Source organism: Salmo trutta, chromosome 25, assembly GCF_901001165.1.
Source record: "Salmo trutta chromosome 25, fSalTru1.1, whole genome shotgun sequence".
In the NCBI taxonomy this organism is placed as follows: Eukaryota; Metazoa; Chordata; class Actinopteri; order Salmoniformes; family Salmonidae; genus Salmo; species Salmo trutta.
This window is the reverse complement of record NC_042981.1, coordinates 10,783,018-10,796,344: the sequence shown is the minus strand read 5'-3', so window position 1 is coordinate 10,796,344 and position 13,327 is coordinate 10,783,018. Positions and strand designations below refer to the sequence as shown.

General features: G+C 39.2%; 1 protein-coding gene, 1 long non-coding RNA gene and 1 pseudogene across 2 annotated transcripts in view; 2 read left to right on the top strand and 1 right to left on the bottom strand.

Annotated features, from left to right (window-relative positions):
- Positions 1-1,503: 1,503 nt before the first annotated feature.
- On the bottom strand, positions 1,504-2,899 carry LOC115161773 (myc target protein 1 homolog; annotated as a pseudogene).
- Positions 2,900-4,798: 1,899 nt separating this feature from the next.
- LOC115162002 (uncharacterized) lies at positions 4,799-7,982 on the top strand. The gene is made up of 2 exons (XR_003869470.1): positions 4,799-5,148; positions 7,840-7,982. It is a non-coding gene; the product is annotated as an uncharacterized LOC115162002 (long non-coding RNA).
- Positions 7,983-8,112: 130 nt separating this feature from the next.
- LOC115162000 (nesprin-1) overlaps positions 8,113-13,327 on the top strand; it is a 163,333-nt gene continuing 158,118 nt past the window's right edge. Inside the window, exon 1 of the mRNA XM_029712888.1 lies at positions 8,113-8,324. Within this exon, the coding sequence (XP_029568748.1) occupies positions 8,258-8,324 (67 nt within the window). The 5' untranslated portion in view covers positions 8,113-8,257. The remainder of the gene's footprint in view (positions 8,325-13,327) is intronic.

Genomic DNA, 13,327 nt, shown 5'->3' with positions numbered 1-13,327 from the left:
TCACACTTTACTGATGTTGCTTTCATGGAAACGCATACCTCTTCACTGTTGATATATCACAGTAACCCATCCCTCTGCACTGCTGATATATCACAGTAACTCATCCCTCTGCACTGCTGATATATCACAGAAACTCATACCTCTGCACTGCTGATATATCACAGTAACCCATCCCTCTGCACTGCTGATATATCACATAAACCCATCCCTCTGGACTGCTGATATATCACAGAAACCCATCCCTCTGCACTGCTGATATATCACAGAAACTCATCCCTCTGCACTACAGACATATCACAGAAACATATCCTTCTGCACTGCTGATATATCACATAAACCCATCCCTCTGGACTGCTGATATATCACAGAAACCCATCCCTCTGCACTGCTGATATATCACAGAAACCCATCCCTCTGCACTGCTGATATATCACAGTAACCAATCCCTCTGCACTGCTGATATATCACAGAAACATATCCTTCTGCACTGCTGATATATCACAGTAACCCATCCCTCTGCACTGCTGATATATCACAGTAACTCATCGATCTCTGCACTGCTGATATATCACAGTAACCCATCCCTCTGCACTGCTGATATATCACAGTAACCCATCCCTCTGCACTACTGATATATCACAGAAACTATCAGATGTATAGAATGGAGTTGTAGGCAAACAAGATTAGACTGGATCACAATAAAAACTTTATTAAGAACTTTAACAAATCACAGAAAGATGGGCCATAAGAGACAATCCCCCTTCATCTTATTGCACATAGATTCCATTGGAATACAGTTCCTTAAAAAAAAACATGGCCTATAGTATGGTCAATCAGAGCACAATTTATTTATTTAAATCCATCTTTTGAAGTTCTCTTAGTTAGTAGACTGAAAAGAAGGCAGGATGGGTTTTGGACCAAACGAGGGCTAAAAGGCCAAAGGGCACCTTACCCAAAATGGAATAGTTCTCTATAAACACAGGGCCCCTGTCTCTTCCAAAGACTGCCAGCAGTAAACCCTACTGTAATAATCACTTAACCTACAGTACCAGTCAAAAGTTTGGACACACCTACTCATTCAAGGGTTTTTCTTTATTTTTTACTATTTTCTACATTGTAGAATAATAGTGAAGACATCAAAACTATGAAATAACACATATGGAATCATGTAGTAACCAAAAAAAGTGTTAAACAAATCAAGATATATTTTATATTTGAGATTCTTCAAAGTAGTCACCATTTGCCTTGATGACAAGAGTGTGCAAAGCTGTCATCAAGGCAAAGGGTGACTACTTTGAAGAAGTATTTTATATTTTTGTATTTGTTTAACACTTTTTTGGTTACTACAGGATTCCATATGTGTTATTTCATAGTTTTGATGTCTTCACTATTATTCTACAATGTAGTAAATAAATAGTAAAAATAAAGAAAAGCCCTTGAATGAGTAGGTGTGTCCAAACTTTTGACTGGTACTGTATTTATTCCCAGGCGGCATATGTGACATCATAAGGTGCATTCCTCTTGAAAGGTGTGGATGACACTGTCATATGTGGGAGGAGGAGTCTGTGTGGTCAGGATTCCTTCAAGACTGCTGTTACCCAACCAGAAAGATTTCCGTTGGGGTTGAATTGGCATGAGGGAGGCAGTATCTGCTGCTGATGAATTGGGGGCAGTAGTGTCATGAAGGGGCAAGGTATCCTGGTTGTTAGTATCACCCTATGCCCCGGGATCTTGACGCATCCTGCTGCCCTTGGGCACTGGTCAGAATGTGGATGCTCCGGAGCTGGGTTTCTTCCTCAATGGCTTAACCGGCTCCACCGATGGCTGTCTATAGAGGCTTACTTAGAATACCTCCTCCTCCGAGGCTGTTGTCGAACACTGTGCTCCGGTAGAGGCCCAGGCAACTGGCCGTGTGTGAGTGCTGGGAGGTGGCTGAGCGGTGCTGCTGTTTGGGCTGCCTGGTAATATTGGCGGAGGCTCTGCTTCTCAACAGTCATGTAAGGAGGATGTAGATCAGAGCTCCAATCAGTACGCACACCAGCATGGACAGACAGAAGGCTAGGACTAGGTTACCTGGAGGAAAAGATGGAAGATATTAGACAACTTTTCAAGACTTTCCCTAATGTAGCACAAATAGTCTAGACATAGACATGCCGCCTGTCACACAAATTTAAAGTCAACAGATTTAAAGAGAATTGACACCAAAGGATGTGTGCTGGGATAGTGGTCCAAACTGGTTAAAATGACATCATTGCAACCAGTTTTGCCTGCTGGGGTTGATCAAAAAGGAGAGGCAAGGAACTCACTTGTTGTATAACGGAGTTATCAGATTCAAAATGTTAGTATCTTCCTTGATAAATTGCAAATGATTGCTTCCATAGTCCACAATTGTAATGAGAAACTGAGTACTAAATTGACTAATCAAAGATTGTCTTATATCACTTAAAGGACTGTCGGTTAAATTCAGACAATAAGTTTCAGCATTAACATTTCACCTGACTAATGATTCCAGACTGATGTATTATATACAAGTATGTATTATAAGACCAAAATAACATAAGGTTGTACTGTAAAATGCATCCTATACAGAATACTAATGCAGGTAGCATTTCCTTAATGAAAAAAATATACATGTACTAATAAGGCAGGCTTAAAATTCTTGCCAATGTTAAATGATTGTAGTATTTACAAAAATTGATTTGTCTCATTGAACGCCATTATAATACAGAAAATACAATTATTTGAACCCTGCAACACACTGAACTGAACTTTTTCAATTTTTTTCTCTGTCTGTTTTGCTTGCAATAGTGGAAACTTTGCTTTCATGCTTCCTGCCCCTCTCTCTAGTTAAAAGAAAATTGCTGGCGCTTTGCTTATCTGTGTGGGACAGAACTCTGGGAAACAAGGTTGCTTCCTCTGACAGAACTCTGGGAAACAAGGTTGCTTCCTCTGACAGAACTCTTGGAAACAAGGCCGCTCCTTCTGACATAATTTCCTCTTGTGAACAATGGCCTCTTGGCTCCATTATTCAAATATGGTGATTTACTTGTACGGCAACTATGTGATTTTTAGATCAAGAGCCTTTTTGATGTTCTATAAAGTGCTGCAAAGGTATATTGTAATGTATCGGGATAGGGACTAGGGGGGTAGAGTGTACATAAATATAAACACAACATTCTGTTGCACACAATAACCTATTTGTTTCCAAGTGTCTTGCAAGTGTTTCAATAAGGTTATGATATGTAAACCCACCAAGAAAACTCACTGTCCAAAAAAAGTATGCAGTGCACACAATCAAGTATACAGTGTGCTGGGATTTACTTCAATTGTTGTGCTACTCCCACTTCCCTAAACTCTAAGCCCTCCCTTGCTCCAGTGGTTCCCATGTAGGCTGCAATAATCTATGGGCGCTGTCACTGAATTGCTGATATGAAGTGGTTGCCTAGAATCTAGATGTCAAATAGACATTGCTGAATAAAAGTATATTGTAGCTAAGTACTTGGCCTACTAAGACACACTGTGTAGTTAGTACTGTGCCCACGTACACTGACTCTGTACAGGACCGCCCTGTATATAGACACACTACTGTTATTTTACTGTTGCTCCTTAATTATTAGTTATATTTCTAAATTGTATTTCTTATTTTTTTCCATAAAACTGCATTGTTGCTTAGGGGCTTGTAAATAAGCATTTCACTATAAGGTCTACTACCTGTTGTATTCGGCGCATGTGACAAATAACATTTGATTTGTTTTTATTTGACAGACCTACTGTAGACCCATACATTAAGGCAAACAAACTATACATTACTTCAAGGAACCAGAAGATGGCAGTGAAGTCCAATGATAAACAGATGTACATTAAAAAAACATATGCTCATGAAACATGTGATTGTGGGAAAGAAAGCTAAAGCTGATAATATAAGATGATACAAACAGTACATGACTAACATATTTGTTGCAAAAGAATGTGCATAAGAAAATGTACACATGTCAATGTACACATGCCAATGTACACATGTCAATGTACACATGCAAATGTACACATGCAAATGTACACATGCTAATGTACACATGCAAATGTACACATGCTAATGTAGACATGTTAATGTACACATGCTAATGTAGACATGTCAATGTACACATGCTAATGTAGACATGTCAATGTACACATGCTAATGTAGACATGTCAATGTACACATGCTAATGTAGACATGTCAATGTACACATGCTAATGTAGACATGTCAATGTACACATGCTAATGTAGACATGTCAATGTACACATGCTAATGTAGACATGTCAATGTACACATGCTAATGTAGACATGTCAATGTACACATGCTAATGTAGACATGTCAATGGTTGAATGAAGTAATAACATGTTTCAAACTTTTTTCAGCAGAGCGTTTTTTTTAAATTATTTTTTAAAGAAGGTATTTCTATAATTGTTTATTCCTTTTTTAAGGGGTAAAACACCCTATTTTTGTGACATCCACACATTCACAGGCATCATCACTGGACACCAATAGAACGTCAATAAACTGTAAATGAAACCCACTGGGCACACATTGGTTGAGTCAAAGTTGTTTCGACGTAATTTCAATTCAATTACGTTCAACCAACGATGGCTATAAATTGAATTGATGTCTGTGGCCAGTGGGAAGGAATGTTCCAATTCGACATGGCGCTTATAGCGTAACTTTTAGCGCGAGGATCATATTAACACTTTTTTTATAACAAGAAACTACAAGGAACTGAACGTGTATCTAATATTGCTACAATGTTGCACACTCAAAACTATTGCTACAAACACTTAGGAAACCGCTACAATGTTTAATTGTTACCATAGTAAAACATACACTTCCTGCCTAAAGTTGAGGCTGCAGGATTGGCTGCAGAATTCACAGTCAAGTGGTAAGAAACGGTTGAACACTGTATTTAGAACAACGTTTCTTAGTTACATTTATTTTACTAGATACATCAATTTGTATCAATTTGTTTTACTAATGTGTTACTAGTACTACAACTACGTAGGCTATGTTCATTTTTTTTGTTTTGTTATTTCACCAAATGAGGGAAGGCATATTTCTCGTATAGCCTATATCTAATGGATGCAAAAGCGAACTCCTAATAGAGCCTACATTGAAGTGAGTGACTATGCAAAGTCTTTGTTGTTTGAAGTGCGTCTCAAAATTAACCATTTTTGACAGTTTATTCAGATGATGCACTGTAGGCTTACAGTAGACTTCACGTACCTTTTTCGTAGTATTTTCTGATGGCATGATTTCAGTCCTATTTCATTTATACTGTATGTACTAGGGATTTTTGGTAATAATACATTTTAAGCACATGTATAAAGGCTTATGAGCTATGTATTGTGTATTTGTTTATTTGATATTCATCTAATAGTACATGCTTGACCACGCCTTCAGAAAGTATTCATACCCCATGACTTATACCCATTTAGTTGTATTACCTCCTGAATTCAAAATTGATTACATTTTTACTGATTTATTTTCTCACCCATCTACACACAACACCCATAATGACAAAGTGAAAACATGTTTTTAGAAATGTTTAGCAAATTTATTGAAAATGAAATACAGAAATATCAAATTTACATACGTTTTTATTTATTTTTATTTTCACCTTTATATTTAACCAGGTAGGCCAGTTGAGAACAAGTTCTCATTTACAACTGCGACCTGGTCAAGATAAAGCAATAAGTATTCACACCCCTGAGTCATACTTAGTAGAGTCGCCTTTGACAGTGATTACAGCTGTGAGTCTTTCTGGGGAAGTCTTTGCACACCTGAATTGTGCAACATTTGCCCATTATTCTTTTTAAAATTCCTCAAGCTCTGTCAAGTTGGTTGTTGATCATTTCTAGACAGCTATTTTCAAGTCTTGCCATAGATTTTCAAGCCGATTTAGGTCTAAACTGTAACTAGGCCACTCAGGAACATTCAATGTCGTCTTGGTAAGTAACTCCAGTGTATATTTGGTTTTGTGTTTTAGGGTATTGTCCTGCCGAAAGGTAAATTTGTCTTCCAATCTTTGTTGGAAAGCAGAATGAACCAGATTTTTATGTAGGATTTTGCCTGTGCTTAGCTCTGTAGTCCTTGCCAATGACAAGCATACCCATAACATGTTGCAGCCACCGCCATGCTTGAAAATATGAAGAGTGGTACTCAGTTATGTGTTGTGTTGGATTTTCCCCAAACGTAACACTTTGTATTCAGGACATAAAGTTAATTTCTTTGCCATATTTGTTGCAGTTCTACTGTAGTGCCTTGTTGCAAACATGATGCATTTTTGTTGAATATTTTTATTCTATACAGGCTTGCTTCTTTTCACTCTGTCATTTAGGTTGGTATTGTGGAGTAACTACAATGTTGTTCATCCATCCTCAGTTTTCTCCTGTCACAGCCATTCAACTCTGTAACTGTTTTACAAAGTGTAATTAATAACTTCACCATGCACAAAGGGATATTCAATGCCTGCTTTTTTTTTCATCAATCTACCAATAGGTGCCCTTCTTAGCGAGGCATTGGAAAACCACCACGGTATTTGTGGTTGAATGTGTGTTTGAAATTCAGTGCTCGACTGAGGGACCTTACAGATAATTGTGGGGTACTGATATGAAGTAGTCATTCACCACAAATCATGTTAAGCACTATTAATGCACACAGATCGAGTCCATGGAGCGTGTTATGTGACTTGTTATGCAAATTTTTACTCCAGAACTTATTTAGGCTTGTCATAACAAAGGGGTTGAATACTTATTGACTTTTCAGCTTTTAATTTTTAATTCATTTGTACAAATTTCCAAAAACATAATTCCACTTTGACATTGTGGGTTATTATGTGTAGGAGAGTGACACACAATTTTAATTTCAGGCCGTAACACAACCAAATGTGGAAAAACGTCAAGGGGTGTGAATAGTTTCAGAAGGCGCTGCGGCTGTCACTTTTAAAGAAAAACACACTGACTGGCACACCTGTCTCCTCTCTCCTCTCTCCTGTCTCCTCTCTCCTCTCTCCTCTCTCCTCTCTCCTCTCTCCTCTCATCCTCTCTCCTCTCTCCTCTCTCCTGTCTCCTCTCTCCTCTCTCCTGTCTCCTGTCTCCTCTCTCCTGTCTCCTCTCTCCTGTCTCCTCTCCCTCTCTCCTGTCTCCTCTCTCCTCTCTCCTGTCTCCTGTCTCCTCTCTCCTGTCTCCCTCTCTCCTGTCTCCTCTCTCCTCTCTCCTGTCTCCTCTCTCCTCTCTCCTCTCTCTGTCTCCTGTCTCCTCTCTCCTCTCTCCTCTCTCCTGTCTCCTCTCTCCTCTCTCCTCTCTCCTCTCTCCTCTCTCCGCTCTCTCCTCTCTCCTCTCCCTGTCTCCTCCTCGTCTCCTCTCTCCTCTCTCCTCTCCCTCCTCTCCTCTCCTCTCCTCTCCTCTCTTCTCTCCCTTCTCCTCCTCTCTCTCCTCTCTCCCTCCGTCTCCTCCTCTCTCTTCCTCCCTCCTCTCCTCTCTCCTCTCTCTCTCCTCTCTCTCTCTCTCCTCTCTCTCTTCTCTCCGTCTCCCTCTCCCTCTCCTCCTCTCCTCCGCTCCTCTTCCTCTCTCCTCTCTCTCCTCTCGCTCTCTCTCCTCCTGTTCCCCTCGTCTCTCTCTCTCCTCTCCTTCTCTCCTCTCTCCCTGTCTTCTCTCTCTCTCCCACTCTCCTCTCCTCTCCTCTCTCCTCTCTCCTGTCTCCTCTCTCCTCTCTCCTCTCTCCTCTCTCCTCTCTCCTCTCTCCTCTCTCCTGTCTCCTCTCTCCTGTCTCCTCTCTCCTGTCTCCTCTCTCCTCTCTCCTCTCTAGACATTGAATGGAAGGACGACTGCCACTGGGTAGCAAAACTGCTCATCCCCCTATCTGAAACCTGAGATTTGAGTGACCCCTCTGCTGCTTGAGAGAGGAGAGAGGAGATGAGAGAGAGAGAGAGAGAGAGAGAGAGAGAGAGAGAGACAGAGAGTGAGAGAGGCAGAGACTAAGAGAGACAGAGAGAGAGACAGACAGAGACACAAAGAGACATACATAGAGACAGAGGGAGAGATAAGACAGAGAGAGAGAGAGAGAGAGAGAGAGAGAGAGACAAATAGACAGACAGAGAGACAGAGCGATACACAGTCAGAGAGAGGAGGGGCATGAGGGTTGCCCTTCTCAGAAAAGTAACGTGTTGTCTCATCTGCATCAGTGTATTACCTACTGTGGTTCAGTCCAGTAGCAGAGAAACGACATGGCCTCACCATGGAAGTCCGGAAGAAACTCCAAGGACATTGCCAACGTGATGCAAAAACTGCAAGGTAGATCTCATTCAATTGGGTTCTATTGGGGTACTGATACTTTGGATGTGTACGAAATGGCACCCTATGCCCTGGCTTATATGGTGCACTACTTTACATTTGGCCAGAGCACTGACTAAACATAGTCCACTATATAGGGTATAGGATGCAATTTTAGACAAACCTGTATGTATGCTGTGCCGCCTTGCTATTATTCTGATTCAATACCTTGGCTATGTGCCTGCATGTCTGGAGTTTGTTCAATACCTTGGTTCTGTGCCCAAATGTTTGGAGTTTGTTCAATACCTTGGCTCTGTGCCCGCATGTCTGGAGTTTGTTTAATATCTTGGCTCTGTGCCCGCATGTCTGGAGTTTGTTCAATACCTTGGCTCTGTTCCCACATGTTTGGAGTTTGTTCAATACCTTGGCTCTGTGCCCGCATGTCTGGAGTTTGTTCAATACCTTGGCTATGTGCCCGCATGTCTGGAGTTTGTTCAATACCTTGGCTATGTGCCCGCATGTCTGGAGTTTGTTCAATACCTTGGCTCTGTGCCCGCATGTCGGGAGTTTGTTCAATACCTTGGCTATGTGCCCGCATGTCGGGAGTTTGTTCAATACCTTGGCTCTGTGCCCGCATGTCTGGAGTTTGTTCAATACCTTGGCTCTGTGCCCGCATGTCTGGAGTTTGTTCAATACCTTGGCTCTGTGCCCGCATGTCGGGAGTTTGCTCAACTCTACTCTACTCTATTATACTCTATTCTATATTCTACTTTATTCTACTCTATTCTACTCTACTCTACACTATTCTACTCTATTCTACTCTACTATATGCTATTCTACTCTATTTTATATTCTATTCCATTCTACTCTATTCTACTCTATTCTACTCTACTATATGCTATTCTATTATCTTCTAATATATTCTACTGTATTCTATTATATTCTATTCTACTCTACTCTATTCTACTCTACTCTACACTACTCTACTCTACTCTACTCTACTCTACTCTACTCTACTCTACTCTACTCTATTCTACTCTACTCTACACTACTCTACTCTACTCTACTCTATTCTACTCTACACTACTCTACTCTACTCTACTCTACTCTATTCTACTCTACTCTACACTACTCTACTCTACTCTACTCTATTCTACTCTACACTACTCTACTCTACTCTACTCTACTCTACTCTATTCTACTCTACACTACTCTACTCTATTCTACTCTACTCTACTCTATTCTACTCTACTCTACTCTATTCTACTCTATTCTACTCTACACTACTCTACTCTATTCTACTCTACTCTACTCTATTCTACTCTACTCTACTCTACTCTATTCTATTCTATTCTATTATTTTCTACTATATTCTATTCTACTCTACTCTACTCTATTCTATTCTATTCTATTATTTTCTACTATATTCTATTCTACTCTACTCTACTCTATTCTATTCTATTCTATTATTTTCTACTATATTCTATTCTACTCTATTCCACTATGTTCTGTTCTATTCTATTCTACTTTATTATATTCTATTACATTCTACTCTACTCCATTCTACTCCATTCTACTCTATTCTATACTATTCTATTCTACTCAATTCTACTGTATTCTACTCTACTCTATTCTTGTCACGTTCATCGTAAAGATGGGACCAAGGCGCTGCGGGAATATGTATGCTCATCTTCTTGTTTATTGATAAGAAAACGAAACAACACACTTAATCAAAACAACAACGACGAAAAAACAGTCCTGTGAGACATACAGCTGCACATGGAACAAACACCCGCTGCCACGCCCTGACCAAACTACAATAACAAACACCCCCTGCCACGCCCTGACCAAACTACAATAACAAACACCCCCTGCCACGCCCTGACCAAACTACAATAACAAACACCCCCTTTACTGGTCAGGACGTGACAATTCTACTCTATTCTACTCTACTCAATTCTATTCTACTCTATTCTTCTCTATTCTATATTCTACTGTATTCTACTCTACTCTATTCTTCTCTATTCTATATTCTACTGTATTCTACTCTATTCTTCTCTATTCTATATTCTACTGTATTCTACTCTACTCTATTCTTCTCTATTCTATATTCTACTGTATTCTACTCTACTCTATTCTTCTCTATTCTATATTCTACTGTATTCTACTCTATTCTATTCTTCTCTATTCTATATTCTACTGTATTCTACTCTATTCTATTCTTCTCTATTCTATATTCTACTGTATTCTACTCTACTCTACTCTATTCTATTCTATATTCTACTGTATTCTACTCTACTCTACTCTATTCTTCTCTTCTCTCCTCTATTCTATTATATTCTACTCTATTCTATATTCTACTGTATTCTACTCTACTCTACTCTATTCTTCTCTTCTCTCCTCTATTCTATTATATTCTACTCTATTCTATATTCTATTCTACTCTACTCTACTCTATTCTTCTCTTCTCTCCTCTATTCTATTATATTCTACTCTATTCTATATTCTATTCTATTCTACTCTACTCTATTCTTCTCTTCTCTCCTCTATTATATTCTACTCTACTCTATTCTATATTCTACTGTATTCTACTCTACTCTATTCTTCTCTTCTCTATTCTATTATATTCTACTCTACTCTATTCTATATTCTATTATATTTTATTATATTCTATTCTATTCGGACACATCTCAAACAATATGCGGGGGCAGGTTCATTAAATAGTACACGCAAAACACCAGTCTCAACATGAACAGTGAAGAGGTGACTCCGGGATGCTGGCCTTCTAGGCAGAGTTCCTCTGTCCAGTGTCTGTGTTCATTTTCCCATCTTAATCTTTTCTTTTTATTGGCCAGTCTAAGATATAAGATAAGTATAAGTATAAGATTGGACTTTTTCTTTGAAACTCTGCCTAGAAGGCCAGCATCGCCTCTTCACTGTTGACGTTGAGACTGGTGTTTTCCGGGGACTATTTAATGAAGCTGCCAGTTGAGGACTTGTGAGGCATCTGTTTCTCATACTAGACACTCTAATGTACTTGTCCTCTTGCTCAGTTGAGCACCGGGGCCTCCACTCCTCTTTCTATTCTGGTTAGAGCCAGTTTGCGCTGTTCTGTGAAGGGAGTAGTACACAGCGTTGTACGAGATCTTCAGTTTCTTGGAAATTTCTCACATGGAATAGCCTTCATTTCTCAGAACAAGAATAGACTGACGAGTTTCAGAAGAAAGTACTTTGTTTCTGGGCATTTTGAGCCTGTAATTGAACCCACAAATGCTGATGCTCCAGATACACAACTAGTCTAAAGAAGGCCAGTTTTATTGCTTCTTTAATTAGGACAACAGTTTTCAGCTGTGCTAACATAATTGCAAAAGGGTTTTCTAATGATCAATTAGCCTTTTAAAATTATAAACTTGTATTAGCTAACACAACGTGCCATTGGAACACAGGAGTGATGGTTGCTGATAATGGGCCTCTACGCCTAAGCAGATATTCCATACAAAATCTGTAATTTTCACTACAATAGTCATTTACAACATTAACAATGTCTACACTGTATTTCTGATGAATTTTATGTTATTTTAATGGACAAAAAAATGTGCTTTTCTTTCAAAAACAAGGACATTACTAAGTGATCCCAAACTTTTGAACGGTAGTGCATATTATTTTAAATATATATTTTTAAATATCTTCCTTCTCTATTATTTTCCCCTAACCCTACCACCCCTCCCCTAATTGTAGTAAACTAATGGACAACAACACTTAGGCTTCTATGTCCAGCTTATACATACTATATACATTTTGTGGACACAGTGTATTTTATATTAGTTATCTTTTTTTAATATATTTGTCTTTAGTCCCACCCTTCAGCTACCCTCAACCCCTCCCATCTATCTTTGAAGACCATCCAGTTTTGATTTCTAATTGCCATACATTTTCCAATTGCGCTGTGATTTTTCACATAGCTCCTACAGATTGTAAATTAAAGATACATTTTTTGCTAAGAGTAATATTATATTATTGATCGATTGACTATGACTTTTCAAATCACCCCAAAAAAAACGATGTCTTGTTTGTAATGCATTGCCACTGAAGTGCTGCCTGGGGATAGGCTATGGCAGTCTTATTACATTGGAGAGAATGACTCCTATTCATTCATCCCAAAACAGTGAATAAGGAACCTCTTGTGTTTTCTTGTTGTTGCAGTCTTTTTGGGAACTAAAGTTAAAGTAATTGATAATTTCATTAAGGTAACTGATGAGATGCATTTAGAGAATTCCTGCAATAGGAGTGGTCATCGAGCTACAAAGAGAAGCAGTGTTGTAGTTTGTCCCTAGATAAATGTTTAAAAAAATATATATATGTAGTGCAATAATGTAGTGCAGTAAGAATGAATTCTCAGAAATGTGGCAGTTGGTTTCCAGAGCCATATATTACACATGGTTGGTGACATTGATATAAAACACCATATCCTGTTTGCTCTAAACCACACAAAATGTTCACAACACTTCCTCACTATGTATACTGAACAAAAATATAAATGCAACATGCAACAATTTCCATGATTTTACTGAGTTACACTTGATATAAGTAAATCAGTCAATTGAAATAAATTCATTAGGCCCTAGTCTATGGATTTCACATGACTGGGCAGGAGTGCATAGGCCCACCCACTTTGGAGCAAGGCCCACCCACCGTGGAGCCAGGCCCAGCCAATAAGAATTAGCTATTCCCCACAAAAAGGCTTTATTACAGACATAAATACTCCTCAGTTTCATCAGCTGTCCGAGTGGCTGGTCTCAGATGATCCCGCAGGTGAAGAAGCCAGATGTGGAGGTCCTGGGCTGACGTGGTCTGTGGTTATGAGGCCAGTTGGACGAACTGCCAAATTATTTAAAAGAATGTTGGAGGTGGCTTATGGTAGAGAAATTAACATTGAATTCTCTGGCAACAGCTCTGTTGGACATTCCCGCAGTCAGCATGCCAATTGCACGCTCCCTCAAAACTTGAGATATCTGTGCCATTGT